The 19,057-nt window shown below is 30.2% G+C and overlaps 3 protein-coding genes across 3 annotated transcripts in view; 1 reads left to right on the top strand and 2 right to left on the bottom strand.

The window, feature by feature from the left end:
* Positions 1-4,218, bottom strand: part of LOC111679875 (uncharacterized protein DDB_G0271670-like) — a 210,988-nt gene extending 206,770 nt beyond the window's left edge. The window contains exon 1 of the mRNA XM_046951883.1: positions 3,877-4,218. The gene's annotated coding sequence lies outside the window, so the exon portion shown is untranslated. The remainder of the gene's footprint in view (positions 1-3,876) is intronic.
* Positions 4,219-6,470: 2,252 nt separating this feature from the next.
* Positions 6,471-12,798, top strand: LOC111680488 (integrin beta-nu). The gene is made up of 8 exons (XM_023442142.2): positions 6,471-6,656; positions 6,757-6,833; positions 6,897-7,086; positions 10,240-10,990; positions 11,057-11,252; positions 11,365-11,540; positions 11,593-12,161; positions 12,225-12,798. Exons 1-8 carry the CDS (start codon positions 6,590-6,592, stop codon positions 12,584-12,586), a joined length of 2,388 nt encoding a protein of 795 aa, XP_023297910.2. The 5' UTR covers positions 6,471-6,589; the 3' UTR covers positions 12,587-12,798.
* Positions 12,799-14,830: 2,032 nt separating this feature from the next.
* LOC124419029 (estradiol 17-beta-dehydrogenase 11) overlaps positions 14,831-19,057 on the bottom strand; it is a 29,410-nt gene continuing 25,183 nt past the window's right edge. Inside the window, exons 2-6 of the mRNA XM_046947167.1 lie at positions 16,818-16,928; positions 16,522-16,647; positions 16,282-16,403; positions 15,805-15,921; positions 14,831-15,730 (exon numbers count right to left, since the gene is read on the bottom strand). Of these exons, the coding sequence (XP_046803123.1) occupies positions 15,481-15,730; positions 15,805-15,921; positions 16,282-16,403; positions 16,522-16,647; positions 16,818-16,928 (726 nt within the window). The 3' untranslated portion in view covers positions 14,831-15,480. The remainder of the gene's footprint in view (positions 15,731-15,804; positions 15,922-16,281; positions 16,404-16,521; positions 16,648-16,817; positions 16,929-19,057) is intronic.

The raw sequence follows: 19,057 nt of genomic DNA, 5'->3' as shown, positions 1-19,057 counted from the left end.
ATGGTTTGTGTCTAGGGTTAACAGAGTTCTGTTAACTTAACATAGCTCTGTTAACTAACAGGTTTGTGTCTAGGGTTTAAATTTGAAATTTAACTTCACACCTATGTCTTTAAACTGGTTTATAAACTATTTATCACTATTTCCTCTTTTGTTTACAAAGAGTTCATTCCTGACGAATTATAATCAACCAGTTGTTAGGTACAAGAAACTACCAAATAGAAGCTGATGGGTGTCTAAAACCTTTTTTTTAAACACCATCCTTTATATTGATTATATCAATCTTTTATATCGATTATATCAATCCTTTATATTGATTATATCAATCCTTTGTGTTCCAGCAATTTGGGGATCGTAAACTAACTGTTTAACCTATCACTTAAGATTAACCCTTGGCCACCCCACTACCCAGATGACATGTGCTGTCTCGGGACAATGCTGATCATCACTTTATAGATTACAAAAATATAGTTAGAAATCTTGTCCAAACATGTTAAAGCATGACAATATACGTTTTGGATTACATTTTTAAAGTGACTACTCTCTAGATTACTTGGAGATATTGAAATGATGAGTGTCTTTTTTAAAAAAAGTGACCAATATCTCTAATTAGTGACGACTTTAATAAAAGGGTCTCAAATTTTTCGGTTACTTATACAAGAAACACCCAATAAAGAACAGATTGTTGTCTGGAACCACTATCACAAGAAGAATATATACATCTCTTTGTAAGTCATCAAAATCATCAAACAAGTTAGTTATATAGTTAGTTTGAAAGGAGGATTTACATATATACATCAAATCAGAAGAAATACACCTAAGCCTCTATCGGGCCTGTTGTGCGCTCTTTAAAAAGTGCCACAGGTGGAAATCGAACCCACCACCTCCGGTCTACCAGAACCCACCACCTCCGGTCTAACTTGGAGCGCTCTTCAAACACACAAAATTTTCAGTATCCTTATTAAAATGTAGCCATTACGTGTGTCTGCGATGAATTTTAACAAAAAACCATGAAATATTTATTTTTATATTCTTAATAATTAATTCTTTCAACTTATTTAAATCAGTACAACAAGATCAAAGTTAAATTTCTTAATAAACTATAAAATATCAACTAGTTATAGACTATAAAATTAATCAGTAAATAGAAAAAGACTTAATTAGTTTTTATGTTATTTTATAAAATATTATACGGTGGTATTTCTTAATATGGAAATTACCACAATTTTGTGTTTTTTTTATTAGATCATTTAAGAAGATTTGTTTAAGTTAAATATTACAAGTTGTGGCTACTTTTGAATATTAATTAAAAAATAAGATAAATTAGAAACTAAATTGAACATTAAAAGGGCGTTTTTTTTTTGTGAAAGAAAAATAAATGTAAATTATGTTTTATGTAGAAGCGTTTAAGCAAAAGTTTTTATAATAAATAAACTATAATTTCGCATGAGGGTGTAGGGGTCAATTTTGAGGTGATCCTGATAAAAGTTATTTATGTCTAATTTAATTTCAAAGTCATTTTTGGGAATGGATCTTATGTGGAGTTTTTGATTATATACTACATTAGACATTCTTCTTCTAATATCTGCCAATACATTTCTGCTTATTTCAAATATATTTTTAAATCGTGCTTTCATTTCGGAGTTAATTTGTAATCTTTCTAGAACCTATTGTCTCTTCAACATAACCCCGGGGCATGTTACCTTGAAGAAATCTCCACCTTGGTGTTACTGTAATCCTGGAGTAAAGAGGTACTATCAATACCACTAGTCTGCCGGGACTATAAACTTGTGTTGTCAAATGTAGCCTCGTTTCGCTTTGACATGGGGTCTAACCTGTTGCCCACAGGACTTGTTCTAACTGACTAATAGTTGGTTGACGTTCATTCGGGAGAGAATGTTAGTTAAAGTGCTGATAAACCTATTCAATACCTAATGATCTGGATTGTTTTCTCTTCAAACAGGTCTGTGTAAAATGCAGCCTGTCATCCCATAGAGTGATCATTATGAACATGGGAATGGAACTAATACGAAAATTGGTGAAAGCTCGGGAAACTCTCCATTAATTGGAGATTAGTACTAATTTAACATGCCTTTTTACGCTTCGGGGAAATATCTTGGGGCTGTTGCCATTTCAACAGGATATACTGATTTATGCGACTATTTGTTGGTTATTTGGGACTACCAAATACTATGTCTCTAGGTGCTGTTGCTGAAACAACAAGGCCAGCATAGTAGTTTGGTTGCGCGGGCTTTAAGAAGTTAAGGAATGTACTGAAATGGGTCATTAGATGACCGATTACTTTTTCCTTGTCGAGGTGTGCATTGGGTTTAAACCCATACTGCATGACATTCCGAAACGGGTCTAATATAGTAAGAGATGAGATAGCTCAAGCACTTCATGTACAAAACCGTTAAAGCACTCGACATTCGTGTCTCTTCAATAAACAGACCAATAGATGTACAAACAGCCAGACGATCATTCCTAAATGTTTTTTGATCTTATAACGAACCAGAACCTACGACCACAATATTGCGATATTTTCTAAACAGAATGGCTAAATCATGTCACAGATTTGATGCGCCGAATATATTCGTCTATAATTTTTCGACATCTTTGTTGATTCATTAGTTATGGACTGATCTAGTTCTCAATTTTGAAATATGAACAGACAAAATATTGACAATTCTTTGAATAATAGTCTGTTATTTAGAAACTGGTGTCTATATAAGTTTTTTCTGCAAAGAGTGTATTTTTCACTATTTTAATATTAGCACAATATTATGTGACAACTCTTTTCAATTTGCCATACGAATTTAAATGTATGGCAAGCCTGTTCAAATTGGCTTTATTTATCAGCCGAAAGAAGTCGGCAGCGGCTTGGCTTGCAAAATATTGAACCATTTAGGCTTGTATATCTGGTGTATGACTCTCTTAATTGTTAGAAATTAAGAGAGTCATACACCAAGCAAGATTAGGCACTAGATCAGGGATGTATTTCTATGTAAAAACACAAAAAATTAAACAGCTGTTTTCATCTTACTTTGTTATTGTTTTATACTAATCGCGTAAATACAAATAATGTAAACTTTACGAGTTTTGTTCTCTTTTTAGTTATATGGATGAAATTTCATTTTCATTCAACTTAACGTGTATAAAGTATGATCGTGTGAAGAGCCCTTAACATATTTTCATCGTCATTATAATGTCAGATCTGCCCACGTTGCATAATCTGACAACCTTAAAAACATAGCGAATATTTTGCAAATTTTTGAAAAATGCTAATTGCACTTATCCAACCCTGTTAACTTCTTAAATATTGAAAAAAAATTTAATACAATTGACAATTTTAAGTAGATAGATTAAGAAAAACGAAAAAAATTAAAAAAAGTTTTGGCAAAACTAAGTTTTACAAATTAAACTTAAAGAGAAATGAAAACATTGGCAAAAAATCACTTAAATAAATTATATTTTATTGCAGTTTGTTTACTTACCTTATTTTTAGTTGTTTATTTTCTTTTCTTATTTTGTTTCCAATTTCAACTTCAGCTTGAAAAAGTAACAGCAACAATAAAACAGAAAATAACAATAATAAAGAAAAACACAAATTTAAACTGAGAAAAAAACAAAAGCACGCTAAGAAGCTGTTAACGAGCTAGCAGCAAAAGCAGCAGCAGCAGAGGCGGCGAACAGAGCAAAGTAAAAAAACAACATTTCTGTTGTTAAAGCAGCAGACAAATTTTAGTTTACTATTAAGATTTTTTTCCTTGGCAGGAATGTTTTGATATATACGATTTTTTATAATTTCAAGATTTTAAATAATAATATTAAATTTTTTTTTAATAAAATTTATAAAAAAAAAACTTTGTTGACACTTACTTTAATTAACACTGCACTTGATACACAATAACAATTTTCTTGGCAATTTGTTGGTATAATCAAAAAAAATTTTCTTTACTCCATTCTACTCTCCCTCTCTCTATCTCTCTTATAATTTTATTGAAATTTTTTTAAGGGGAGATTAATTAAATACACAGGAATACTACACAACAATAAATACAAGGAGAATGTTGTAAACAAACACACGAACACACGATTGAAAGAATTATTTATTGATATTTTATTATTATTAAGTTAATTTAATAAAATTTTCATAAACATGCAAATGTTTTAATTATTTAGTGCTTAATTTGTAATATTTTAAAGAACAGCAATATTAAATTTGTTTTTGTTTAATATTTATAACAAATATTCACATCGTTTACGGCGAAGATGAAAAATTTATTTCGTTTTTATGTTTTTTTTCAAGTTTTACTTTTAACACGCACAAAAACAACAAAAATACTTCCACAAGGAAACAAAAACAATGCCAGGTTAACAAGAAACTCTCTTTTTGTTTTTGCTTTTACTATATTTGCTGCTTTAGTTAAAAGTAGACTATGTTGTTGTTATTGTTGTTGTTATATTTAAACAATTTGCAGCAGCACTCTATAGACGTTAACGTCTCTGTTATGTTTCTGTGTTTTTACTTTGAGACTACAACAACTTCTTCTACTAAAGCTATTACAATAACAACAAGAAAATCACACACTTTATGCACAAACAGTCATACACACACTCACTATTAATACCAAGTTAAAGGTAAATTTTCCTGTTTTTAATTTCGTCTCTCCTCTTTTTTACAATTATTAGAAGAAAAAAACTTTAAATAGCATTAAAATATACAGCAAAATCTTAATAAATATTATTTTGTTTGCACTTTTAAAATAACTTTTAGAAATTTCTTACTTTACTTCTTTTTTGTTTTCAAATTTTTTTCTCCAATAAGAATTTTTCGTTTTCTTTCATTAAAATTCTTTTAGAAACTCTTATTTAGGCGTAACTAATTTTCATTGTTACTTTGACTTTTGATTAAAAATTTTCACATTTCCTTCACTATTTTCTGCCACAATTCCCATGCACTTTTTGTTATTATTGAAAATTTAATAAATTTAATTAAAACACCACACTTTTCTTTTAGTAAATGGAAAAAAATCCTTTATAATTTTCCTTTTTATCCGCTAACGTTCGATAAATTTTACGCGCTACACCGCCGTCGTTTTCCAACTGAAGTAGTTTTTTCTTATTCACATGAAATTTTTCCTTGTTTTACTTTGTTTTGCTCATTCTTGGCTTTGCTTTACAAGTTGTTATTGTTCTATTCGTTGTTGTTTGCAATTCGCTTGTGTCAAAAACAAACCAGTTGTTATAAAAAAGTAGTAAATGAAGTTAATACTACAACGAAGCAACTGTGTATATTTAATATGCAACAGTATTGCCAGTTGAAGTAGCAAATTTAGTGTGCTAGTTAAACAATAGATGGCGCCATAATTTACAAAATCATTATTTGAATTTTGTGTTTAAATTTAATTTTACTGCTAATACTATAGTTGAGAAACCGTATTAAATTTATGCTCTTATTCAGATTTTCCTATAAAACCAGATTTACGTAATAAAAAGCCTTAGATAGAACTTTAAATTGAAAACTGTTAAAGAAATTATAAATTCAAAATTTCTCAGTCTAATCAGATTTTACAAATAACACCTTCAAATGTTTAGAAAAGAATCACAGACATATTTAAAGCGTTTTAACAGATCAAAGATACTTTTTCTTATAAAATCGGTTCTATAGATTTTTAACACAACCTGTGTCGACTTTTAAATAAACCATTAATTTCTGTCGTATATAACTCCCTCTTTGAGATACTAGAACTAACTACAAATGAAGTAGTACTGAACTAGAACTGTACTAGAACTGAACTAGAACTAAACTAGAACTGCACTAGAACAGAACTAGAACTGAACTAGAACTGAACTAGAACTGAACTAGAACTGAACTAGAACTGAACTAGAACTGAACTAGAACTGAACTAGAACTGAACTAGAACTGAACTAGAACTGAACTAGAACTGAACTAGAACTGAACTAGAACTGAACTAGAACTGAACTAGAACTGAACTAGAACTGAACTAGAACTGAACTAGAACTGAACTTTAACTGAACTAGAACTGAACTAGAACTGAACAAGAACTCAACTAGAACTGAACTGTTCTGAATTAGAAAAACAAAATCTATCAGAAAATATGAAGCACTGTGTAATTTATATGCATATGTATGTATGTATTTACCAATATTTACATTAATCAAACAATTGAGTGAAATTATTGATGCAGTTCCATATTTTTTCCAAATGACTAGTAAAACAAATTGTCATAAGTGACGTTTAAAGAAGGGGGTGTTAGCAATATACACCATCATCACCTGGAATATGTGAGCAAAAGCCCCCAACCACAAATATTTAGTTGAAAATCAAAGCAAATTGTTATAATTTCGTTTATCAACTATGTCATATAGAGCAATTGTTGATAAGGTGAAAAAAACGTTAGAGAATTTTAACTCACGCAAAAAATATAACAATTGTTAAAACAATTTAGTATAATTTCGATGTGGGTTAAAGAAAGAGGGTTGTGAACGAAATAATGGTAAAATAAAATAATTATTAATAAAAATAAATATTTAATAATTAAAAGATATTAAAAGCAACAAACGAAAAATGTCGAATATTTTGAAATTATTTTTTATAACAATAATATTTGCTCAAAGTATTATAATAAAAGCAGGTGTGTGTTAAAATTTAAAATTTGTTTAATAAACAAAATATTGATAAAATATAATAAATTAATTGTTTAACCAAAATTTTTTTTTTTTATAATTTCAAAGAAAATCCCTGTATTAATGAAGATACTTGCAAGGGTTGTTTAAGTGCCGATATTTCATGTGCCTGGTGTACGGATAAGGTGAATAAAAAAAAGAAAGAAAATTAAAAATATTAAAATTTAAATAAATATATATTCGATTAGCTTTACGAATTACGTTATCGTTGCCTTAATCGTACTCAATTATTGGAGCATGGTTGTCATAACGATCATATTTATGAAAATGAACCGCAGTTCCATACTCTAACCAATGATGGGCTTAAGGATTATGAATTAAGCAATAATCGAGCAGTGCAGGTGCAGCCTCAGAGAGTTTATTTAAAATTAGTTAAATGTAAGTTTTTTGTTCATTTAAATTAATTTTTTAATTTGCCATTTACATTAAGTAATTAATAATTACAAAACTTACTCATAATATAAATATATATATTTTTCTATGGCTATGAATTTAATCGTCGTATCGGTTTAGATAAGATATCTAAGGTCCAATGTTATCTATTGGTTATAGTTTGTTATTTTGTTGTATTTGTATAGTTTAGTTTATTTTTTGTATATATTCAGCACCCTACAATATAATTTTAATTGTCGACCACTTTAGGTAACATTTTAAATGTTTTTTATTGCGTATATTAGAATGTTATGTTCATATGTTTATTTGCGCTGACTTCTATATTTAAAACTAATAACAATTTGATGAAAATATATTAAATTACTCCCTAGAAATTCTATAAAATATTTTAAACTAAATATGCAATATCGGCACGTATTCCCATTGTTAATAGTGACCATAAACGATTCGTCATCACCAGCTACATTAAAATAGAGATACGGTAGGTTCATTTCTTATCTGAAAATATTTGTAAAATATTCTTGTAATAGACCAACAAACAAAACAAAAAAAATCAAACTACTGTTTACTCATTCATAGGCCTTTTGGGGTTTGTATGTCATCAACCCACTGGGTGTAGAAATACGTTCTTACATATATACACAAATATTTGTTAATGTACAATTTGTTTACATTTTTAAATTTGTCAAGACATTAATTGTTAACACTTTTACTCTTGTTACGGGTATGAGATCTTATCGTATCATGGGGAAATACATATAACTACAAGATGATAGAAAAACAAATACTTCAGTGTAAATAATTTGACAGAAAGACAGATGTGAGTTATAGACAAACGTTTCAATTAAATGTAAACGAAATCGGAAATTTAAGGGGGAGTAATGGGTATTTACACACTATACTTCGATCGGTATCAATTTCGCTTTGTATTTCATGAATAATTAGGTAAATCTAACTGAAAGGTATTCTAAACTAGAATTGAATGAGAATTAAACTAGAACTGAACTCAAACTGAACTGATCTAAAACTGAAGTAGAACTGAACTAGAACTGAACTAGAACTGAACTAGAACTGAACTAGAACTGAACTAGAACTGAACTAGAACTGAACTAGAACTGAACTAGAACTGAACTAGAACTGAACTAGAACTGAACTAGAACTGAACTAGAACTGAACTAGAACTGAACTAGAACTGAACTAGAACTGAACTAGAACTGAACTATAACTGAACTTAAACTGAACTTAAACTGAACTAGAACTGAACTAGAACTGAACTAGAACTGAACAATAAAATAACTAGAACTAAACTAGAATTGACGTAGAAACGAACTAGAACTGAACCAGAACTGAACTAGAACTGAAATTTTCAAAATTAAGCTACGAGAGAGTTACTGTAAAATAAAATATGTGTTTAATTAATTTTTTGTATAAATTTTTTTTAATTTTTATTTTGTATATTTTTTTAATAAACATGACTTTATATAAAATACATTAGTAAGGTAAATATTTTTATGAAGTGGTTTTTAAATGTTTAAGTTTTGATATTAGGGGTAAAGGATTTGGAATAGGCAATACTTAAAGGGAAAATAAGAGTCATGGGAACGGGAAATATAAAAAATTTATAGTACCGGGGAGGAATGAGGAACAGGAATTGAGATGCTGGGAAAAGGATTAGGTGGATAGGGGAATCAATGTGATTGGGATTTAGGATTTAACAAGGTTTGTTTATACTTTAGCCCATTTTAATATAATAAAAGTTATGTGTTAAATTATCAACTTACACCCAAAATAATATACAAACATAATATTAACACAATTGTATTTTTTTTATATATATGAAAACCCCTGATATTTTAACTCATTAAAATTATTTGTATATATTTTATTTGTTTTATTTTTATGTTAATATCACTAACAAAACTTATTTGTAAATTATACAAGGAAATATGTAGAGAAGTATTTAAAAAGGAAATATTTAAAGGCTTAAGGATGCACAAAATATTTAGGATTTAAAGGATAAAATATAGAAATGATCACAGTTTTGATTTTATACGAAATGTCAAATAATTAAAGAGAAAAAATAAAAGATGAAGTGAAAATGATTAATAGAATTCTATAGTAATCACAATTTATGCAAATGGCATTGTTAGTAAATACTTTACTTAATTCAAAATGAAAATAAATGTTTTTTTTATAATCCTCTGCATCCTCAGCAGACTTCCTTTTTAAGACTCTTTAAACAATTTCTTTATAAATTTTGTCTAACTACAACTAAAATAACTAAAATTAAACTATTTAAAAAAAATACAAGAAAAAAACATTTAAAAAAAATAATTAAAAATATGCCAATTTAATAAATAAAAAGCACGTAAATATTAGAAATAAAAAAAAAACTTAATTAACTAAACCTCTTAGGTGTGTTCGTAGCCTAATACACTTAAATTACTAAAAAAAAAGGTAAAAACAAATAAAAGTACTACAAATTACTAAACTAAGTATTTTATGTACAGATTAATTTATAAAACACGTTCACCCAGCGAAGGAGAACGTTGTATAAGTAATGAACCCGCTTTAGTTAAGGGCTCCTTAAACACATTACTGCCGATGTCTGTAATTATGGGAGCGGGTGAAATAAGACCAGGTGACGGTTTAGAGAATGAAGATTTTTTGTAAAAGTTGAGAAGAGATTTCTGAGCTAAACCGTGAGGTGAAGCATCAGGCACTAGACGTCTGAGTAGACCAGCAATACATCCCCAAGGGAAGGTCCTTTTTAGAGAGAAGGATGAGAAAAAAGTTTTTTATATATCTAGAACTAGAACTGAACTAGAACTGAACTAGAACTGAACTAGAACTGAACTAGAACTGAACTAGAACTGAACTAGAACTGAACTAGAACTGAACTAGAACTGAACTAGAACTGAACTAGAACTGAACTAGAACTGAACTAGAACTGAACTAGAACTGAACTAGAACTGAACTAGAACTCAACTAGAACTGAACTAGAACTGAACTAGAACTTAACTAGAACTGAACTAAAACTGAACTAGAACTAGAACACACTAAAGTGGTGCAGGGCATAAAAACTATAGAAAAAACTAACTTTATTTTTGTATATTTTTCTTCATTCTATCCCTGTAGCCCATCCCGAACGCATAAAGCTCTCTTATCGTCCAGCACGTAATAATCCTCTCGATCTTTATGTACTTATGGATCTTACCTGGACCATGAGAGATGATCGTGAAACACTAGTCAAGTTGGGCTCTGAATTAGCTACCACTCTGAGAAATTTAACTTCTAATTATCGTTTGGGTTTTGGTAGTTTTGCCGATAAACCAGAAATGCCTATGATAATGCCACATCTAAGAGATAATCCCTGTGCCACCGAAAGGCAGGTATGTGAACCCACCTATGGTTATAGACATCATTTAACACTGACCGAAGATGAAAAGCAATTTGTAAAATCTGTTAATGGTAGTAAAGTAACAGGTAATTTGGATAATTTAGAAGGAGGTTTCGATGCTCTTATGCAAGTGTTGGTGTGTCCAAAAGAAATTGGATGGAAAGAGGAGGCCCGTAAAGTGGTTATTTTGGTAACCGATGGTTTTATGCATTTCGCTGGTGATGGTCTATTAGCGGGCATTACTAAACGTAATGATAAAAAATGTCATTTAAATGCTCAAGGAGAATATTTGGGTTCTTTGGAATACGATTATCCCTCATTGGAGGAGATCTATAGAGAATTAGTGAAGAGAAAAATAAGTGTGATTTTTGCAGTAACAGAGGAGGTGATTACTACTTATAGGGAGATAAGTAATCTAATGAAGGAAATAAGTAATGTGGAAATTTTAAGTGCAGATTCGTCTAATATTTTAGAATTGATAAAGAAAAGGTATGTTGTAAAAGTAATTAAGCCAATTAACTACAAAGATTTCATATTCTTTAAAATTTTGTGTAGTTACGAGAGTTTTATCAAACGTACCCAATTTACTGACAATAGTCCCGATTTTATAAAAATGGAATATGAAACAGACTGTGGTGGCCAGTTTCCGACTTTAAGAAAACGCAACTATTGCAATAATGTGGAATTGGGTAAGACCGTGGACTTTTATATCAACGTTACTCTCACCGATTTTCCCGACAATGGAGTTTATGTAAGTAGTGATAATTTCGTACTACCGATTTTTAACAAAATCTTTAAAATATTTCGTATGTGGGATTGATAACGATGAAAACATTTGAAATCCTTGTAAATGATAATTCCAGATTCATAAAATACGAGTGGATGAATCAGCTTTAAATGAGTTCATGGAAATTGAAGTGGAAATACAAAAACCCTGCCCTTGTATTGAAGACGCAGATTCTGAGGATGAATATGGTAGATTTCAGTGCAATGAAAATGGTTTTCTGCAATGCGGCATGTGTCAATGTGATGCAGGATGGTAATTATTTTCATAATCTTGCGAAATGTATCTAAATTTCTGTTTTATTAAGGACTGGCACCTTCTGCACTTGCCCCACCGACGCTACCAATGCCACCACAAACGAAGCCATTGATAATCTTTGTCGGCAACCATTTGATTCGGATAACTTCCAAGAATTGGGTCCCGTTTGTTCGAATCGTGGTGAATGTGATTGTGGCACGTGCTTTTGTTTTCCTGGTTTTAATGGCAAATTCTGTGAGTGTCCTGAGTGCGATATTGATTGTGATCCGGAGAGGGCCGATTGTGTGTGTGGAAAATGCATTTGTAAATATGGTTGGTCGGGAAATCGCTGCAACTGTAAAGAGAGTACAGATGGCTGTATCGGCCCAACAGGAGAAATTTGTTCTGGTCGAGGCTATTGTGAGTGTGGCGAATGTGTGTGTGATGAACCATATGTGGGTAAATTTTGTGAAATTGGTTCAGAAACTGAAAATAAACTGTGCGCATTCTATGAGCCTTGTGTGACTTGCTTGATCGAAGAGAAAACCGATATGGGTAAATGTGAGAAGACAACGGAAATTTGTTCTAGTGCCGAGCAAAATGAAAGATTTACAACGGCCTTTGTCACCGAAGAAATAGGTAAGAAGCTTTAACATTAAAAATTAAAAATAAGTAAAATCAATGTAATTTATCCTATAATAGACTCTGATATACGCTGTTTAGCTCGTGTGGAAAATAAATTTGGAATCAAGTGTGACCACTATTTCACCTATCAGACCACGGGTCAATCGGAAAATTATTTACTTATACAGCTTAACAGTTGTGAACCTCTAAATTATGTGGCGTTAGTAGGTTTTGTTTCTGCTGCCACATTCCTTTTGGGTTTACTTCTAATTATTATCATTTGGGCTTGCATACGTGCAAAGGATGCTCGGGAATACGCTCGTTTTGAGGAGGATCAACGTAATAGTTATCTAATGGAGAGTCCGATTTATAGGGATCCCATCGGTAGATACATAGTACCGAAAGAAGTTAATCGTAAACAAAGCAATCCATTTTTATAATTATTTAGAATAAGCAAAAGAATGACAATAAACCATTTAGTTAAGATTATAATCATTTGGGTAAATATCTTTTAAATAATCGCAGGAAGGAATTGTTTGTTTTTGCACCAACTATAAATATTTAAAATAAACATGGTTCACATTTTGGATTCGAAAAGAACAAAAACTGAATTTGAACTGGAAATGAACTATCACTGAACTGCAACTAGAACTAGAACTGATTGAGAAAGTTAACTAGAACTGAACTAGAACTGAACTAAAACTGAACTAGAACTGAACTAGAACTGAACTAGAACTGAACTAGAACTGAACTAGAACTGAACTAGAACTGAACTAGAACTGAACTAGAACTGAACTAGAACTGAACTAGAACTGAACTAGAACTGAACTAGAACTGAACTAGAACTGAACTAGAACTGAACTAGAACTGAACTAGAACTGAACTAGAACTGAACTAGAACTGAACTAGAACTGAACTAGAACTGAACTAGAACTGAACTAGAACTGAACTAGAACTGAACTAGAACTGAACTAGAACTGAACTAGAACTGAACTAGAACTGAACTAGAACTGAACTAGAACTAGAACTGAACTAGAACTGAACTAGAACTGAACTAGAACTGAACTAGAACTGAACTAGAACTGTACTAGAACTGTACTAGAACTGTACTAGAACTGAACTAGAACTAAACTAGAACTAAACTAGAACTAGAACTGAACTAGAACTGAACTAGAACTGAACTAGAACTGAACTAGAACTGAACTAGAACTGAACTAGAACTGAACTAGAACTGAACTAGAACTGAACTAGAACTGAACTAGAACTGAACTAGAACTGAACTAGAACTGAACTAGAACTGAACTAGAACTGAACTAGAACTGAACTAGAACTGAACTAGAACTGAACTAGAACTGAACTAGAACTGAACTAGAACTGAACTAGAACTGAACTAGAACTGAACTAGAACTGAACTAGAACTGAACTAGAACTGAACTAGAACTGAACTAGAACTGAACTAGAACTGAACTAGAACTGAACTAGAACTGAACTAGAATGAACTAGAACTGAACTAGAACTGAACTAGAACTGAACTAGAACTGAACTATAACTGAACTAGAACTGAACTAGAACTGAACTAGAACTGAACTAGAACTGAACTAGAACTGAACTAGAACTGAACTAGAACTGAACTAGAACTGAACTAGAACTGAACTAGAACTGAACTAGAACTGAACTAGAACTGAACTAGAACTGAACTAGAACTGAACTAGAACTGAACTAGAACTGAATTAGAATTGAATTAGAACTGAACTAGAACTGAACTAGAACTGAACTAGAACTGAACTAGAACTGAACTAGAACTGAACTAGAACTGAACTAGAACTGAACTAGAACTGAACTAGAACTGAACTAGAACTGAACTAGAACTGAACTAGAACTGAACTAGAACTGAACTAGAACTGAACTAGAACTGAACTAGAACTGAACTAGAACTGAACTAGAACTGAACTATAACTGAACTATAACTGAACTAGAACTGAACTAGAACTGAACTAGAACTGAACTAGAACTGAACTAGAACTGAACTAGAACTGAACTGAACTATAACTGAACTTAAACTGAACTTAAACTGAACTAGAACTGAACTAGAACTGAACAATAAAATAACTAGAACTAAACTAGAATTGACGTAGAACCGAACTAGAACTGAACCAGAACTGAACTAGAACTGAAATTTTCAAAATTAAGCTACGAGAGAGTTACTGTAAAATAAAATATGTGTTTAATTAATTTTTTGTATAAATTTTTTTTAATTTTTATTTTGTATATTTTTTTAATAAACATGACTTTATATAAAATACATTAGTAAGGTAAATATTTTTATGAAGTGGTTTTTAAATGTTTAAGTTTTGATATTAGGGGTATAGGATTTGGAATAGGCAATACTTAAAGGGAAAATAAGAGTCATGGGAACGGGAATATAAAAAATATAATTTATAGTACCGGGGAGGAATGAGGAACAGGAATTGAGATGCTGGGAAAAGGATTAGGTGGATAGGGGAATCAATGTGATTGGGATTTAGGATTTAACAAGGTTTGTTTATACTTTAGCCCATTTTAATATAATAAAAGTTATGTGTTAAATTATCAACTTACACCCAAAATAATATACAAACATAATATTAACACAATTGTATTTTTTTTATATATATGAAAACCCCTGATATTTTAACTCATTAAAATTATTTGTATATATTTTATTTGTTTTATTTTTATGTTAATATCACTAACAAAACTTATTTGTAAATTATACAAGGAAATATGTAGAGAAGTATTTAAAAAGGAAATATTTAAAGGCTTAAGGATGCACAAAATATTTAGGATTTAAAGGATAAAATATAGAAATGATCACAGTTTTGATTTTATACGAAATGTCAAATAATTAAAGAGAAAAAATAAAAGATGAAGTGAAAATGATTAATAGAATTCTATAGTAATCACAATTTATGCAAATGGCATTGTTAGTAAATACTTTTTTTTTTAATTCAAAATGAAAATAAATGTTTTCTTTATAATCCTCTGCATCCTCAGCAGACTTTCTTTTTAAGACTCTTTAAACAATTTCTTTATAAATTTTTGTCTAACTACAACTAAAATAACTAAAATTAAACTATTTAAAAAAAAATTCAAGAAAATAAACATTTAAAAAAAATAATTAAAAATATGCCAATTTAATAAATAAAAAGCACGTAAATATTAGAAATAAAAAAAACTTAATTAACTAAACCTCTTAGGTGTGTTCGTAGCCTAATACACTTAAATTACTAAAAAAGGTAAAAAGAAATAAAAGTACTACAAATTACTAAACTAAGTATTTTATGTACAGATTAATTTATAAAACACGTTCACCCAGCGAAGGAGAACGTTGTATAAGTAATGAACCCGCTTTAGTTAAGGGCTCCTTAAACACATTACTGCCGATGTCTGTAATTATGGGAGCGGGTGAAATAAGACCAGGTGACGGTTTAGAGAATGAAGATTTTTTGTAAAAGTTGAGAAGAGATTTCTGAGCTAAACCGTGAGGTGAAGCATCAGGCACTAGACGTCTGAGCAGACCAGCAATACATCCCCAAGGGAAGGTCCTTTTTAGAGAGAAGGATGAGAAAACAGTTTTTTATATAAACTATATTATTAGATGTGATATGTTGGTACTTACCACTTAAAGGAGAGCAATAGTTTAATGTAACCAGGAATTATGGCAATTTTTTCATTCTTCTGAATGGCAGTTATGACACGATCAGCTACATCATTGGGATTGAGAGTGGGCACCCAGCTGAATAAGAGAAAATAAGGAATTAGTTAGTGGATGTAAAACTATTACCTATATACATTTACATTCTTCAAATATATCTGAACTTAATCTTTGAACTGAACTAGAACTGAACTAGAACTGAACTAGAACTGAACTAGAACTGAACTAGAACTGAACTAGAACTGAACTAGAACTGAACTAGAACTGAACTAGAACTGAACTAGAACTAGAACTGAACTAGAACTGAACTAGAACTGAACTAGAACTGAACTAGAACTGAAAAACTATACTAGTTTGTATAAAATATCTGGGTAAAGATCACCTAAAGATTAATTACGTATGTATGTATGACTGATTATTTGTTTTTAATATTTTAATTACCGTGCATTAACATCATCAAACATGCCAGTCTGTTGTATAAAGAATGGACATACACATGTTGTTTGAATATTTGTATGACCAAGGACTTCAAGTTCTAAACGTAATGCTTCATCAAAGCCCACCTTTAAATTAAAATATAAATAGAAAAACAGGTATAAATTAATAAGAAAAAACATACATTAAAAATTGTAATAAAAATATTGCACAACAAATACAAATGTTTAACCAAAATCTACTTACAGCTGCAAATTTACTAGCACAATAGTCAACCAATTTGGTTATACCAACATGACCAGCTAATGAAGCAATGGTAGCGATATGACCACGTTGATTCTCAATCATTTTGGGTAGAAAAGCTTTGGTAGTCTGAAAATCGTGTAAAAGCGAAAAAAATAAATACGCAAGGTTAACTAGAATTTGTTATAATATATATTGCAAAATACTATAAAATAAGTTCGTTTGAGCATATACACAAATGTTTAACTAACATTTAAACGGCTAAATGAACAAAATATACGAAAACTTTAAAAACTTACCCAAAAGTGTGCCATTACATTTACATTAAACGAACGTTCAATTAAATGATCAGGGGTATCAAGCAAATGCAGACCCGACACTACGCCAGCATTATTGATCAGCAAAGAAACCTGTAATGTTGTTAATCAAACAGAAACAAAAAGAACGAAAAATATTAGCTTCTAATTTTGTAACCAAAAAGTATTAAATATTTATTTGAAAGTATTACAAAATCTTTATGATATATACGACGTAAGAAGTATTTTCATGTTAAAACATTAAACTAACATATCAGTGTTTGTGTTGGTTAATATTTATTTATATAATGTTGAAATTTAACACCTTGATTAATGTTTAAGAGGTATTTTCGGTTAAATTTGGTAACGATACTATTAGTTACTTTGGGGGAAATATTTGCTTTAAAAATTGGACAATTTCAGACGAAACAAGAATTTGTTACCAAAAAATGTTGTGTCGAATTTGTCTATCAGAAGTTGTTTATAATGTTGCAAGTTGCAACATTTCCGTTAAACAAATTTAGTGGTAAATTTCTTATGTGGTTTAAATTACTTTTGTAATTATGGAAAATAACTACAATTCTTATTAAAATTCGATTTCTTAAACTGAACTAGAACTGAACTAGAACTGAACTAGAACTGAACTAGAACTGAACTAGAACTGAACTAGAACTGAACTAGGACTGAACTAGCACTGAACTAGAACTGAACTAGAACTGAACTAGAACCGAACTAGAACTGAACTAGAACTGGACTAGAACTGAACTAGAACTGAACTAGAACTGAACTAGAACTAAACTAGAACTGAACTAGAACTGAACTAGAACTGAACTAGAACTGAACTAGAACTGAACTAGAACTGAAATAGAACTGAACTAGAACTGAACTAGAACTGAACTAGAACTGAACTAGAACTGAACTAGAACTGAACTAGAACTGAACTAGAACTGAACTAGAACTGAACTAGAACTGAACTAGAACTGAACTAGAACTGAACTAGAACTGAACTAGAACTGAACTAGAACTGAACTAGAACTGAACTAGAACTGAACTAGAACTGAACTAGAACTGAACTAGAACTGAACTAGAACTGAACTAGAACTGAACTAGAACTGAACTAGAACTGAACTACAACTATAATATAGTGAGTGTAGGTCATACAAATATTGAACAAATATATTTACTTTTCTATTTGCATGACTTAACTGATATTTAACACAACAACATCTAGTAGCATTTAACAAAAATTTTTAAAATATTTTTAAATATTTATTCAACTTAACAAATAAATGAATAAACACACAAAGGTTTTTGCTAAATATTATTTTGTAAAATTAACTTGTTAATTTCATTAACACAGCAACTAGTTACCAACAATATTAAGTAGTAGCAATAACAAACAACTTGCAACATGTTTCAAGTGTACAATACCACAAGCCAAACATAGTTAATTGCAAAATTTATAAAATAAATAAAAAAAACAAGAAATAGTTAAAATTGTATATTATTAATTTTTTTAAGTAATACTTATTAAAATTGTAGTACAATAATTATATGTTTTAGATTTTCCAATTGTTGCTTGAAAGACGAATGATTTGATGAGGAGGTACGTATATTCAAAAAGAGATCATCGCCTCAAGTGCAAATGAGGGATGGGATTGAAAAAAACTTGACATTTTGCTTCTAGTACTATGTCAGCTAACTTTTCTTAAGCAACTGAAATTTTAATGATTTTATTTGAAAATCTACTAAGTACTAATTCTACTTACTGGCATCGAGTGTTTGATGTTAACATAAAAACATACATATGTATCAGTTTGTTTTGTTTGCATGTGTGAATATACATACATATATATCGCTAAAAATGACGAGTTATTGCTTTCTGCGTTTCAAATTATTGAATTAATTAAATGTTCATTTAATTTGTACTTTGATCCTAACAAGTTTTATTTGTTTTTAAAATATAAATTCATTCATAAAAAAAATAATTATGTTTATTAAAAATTTCTTAACTTGATTGTGATTAAAGAACTGGTTGATGTACATACTTAAAAAATGAATCGGTTTTTTTCTGATTGTTCAATTTGGTTCTAGGTTAGTTTTGGGTTAGCTCTAGTCAGTTCTAGTTCAGTTCAAGTTCAGTTCTAGTTCAGTTCTAGTTCAGTTCTAGTTCAGTTCTAGTTCAGTTCTAGTTCAGTTCTAGTTTAGTTCTAGTTTAGTTCTAGTTCAGTTCTAGTTCAGTT

The sequence above is a fragment of the Lucilia cuprina genome, chromosome 2, assembly GCF_022045245.1.
Source record: "Lucilia cuprina isolate Lc7/37 chromosome 2, ASM2204524v1, whole genome shotgun sequence".
In the NCBI taxonomy this organism is placed as follows: domain Eukaryota; kingdom Metazoa; phylum Arthropoda; class Insecta; order Diptera; family Calliphoridae; genus Lucilia; species Lucilia cuprina.
The sequence above is the reverse complement of the archived record's forward strand: the minus strand, read 5'-3'. Positions and strand labels throughout refer to the sequence as shown.

Excerpts from the sequence above, each read along its gene's own strand:
- LOC111680488 (XM_023442142.2), top strand. The coding sequence starts at position 6,590 with ATGTCGAATATTTTGAAATTATTTTTTATAACAATAATATTTGCTCAA. Across the intron at positions 11,253-11,364 it reads TTCCCGACAATGGAGTTTAT|ATTCATAAAATACGAGTGGA; the intron begins GTAAGTAGTGAT and ends TGATAATTCCAG. Across the intron at positions 12,162-12,224 it reads CTTTGTCACCGAAGAAATAG|ACTCTGATATACGCTGTTTA; the intron begins GTAAGAAGCTTT and ends ATCCTATAATAG.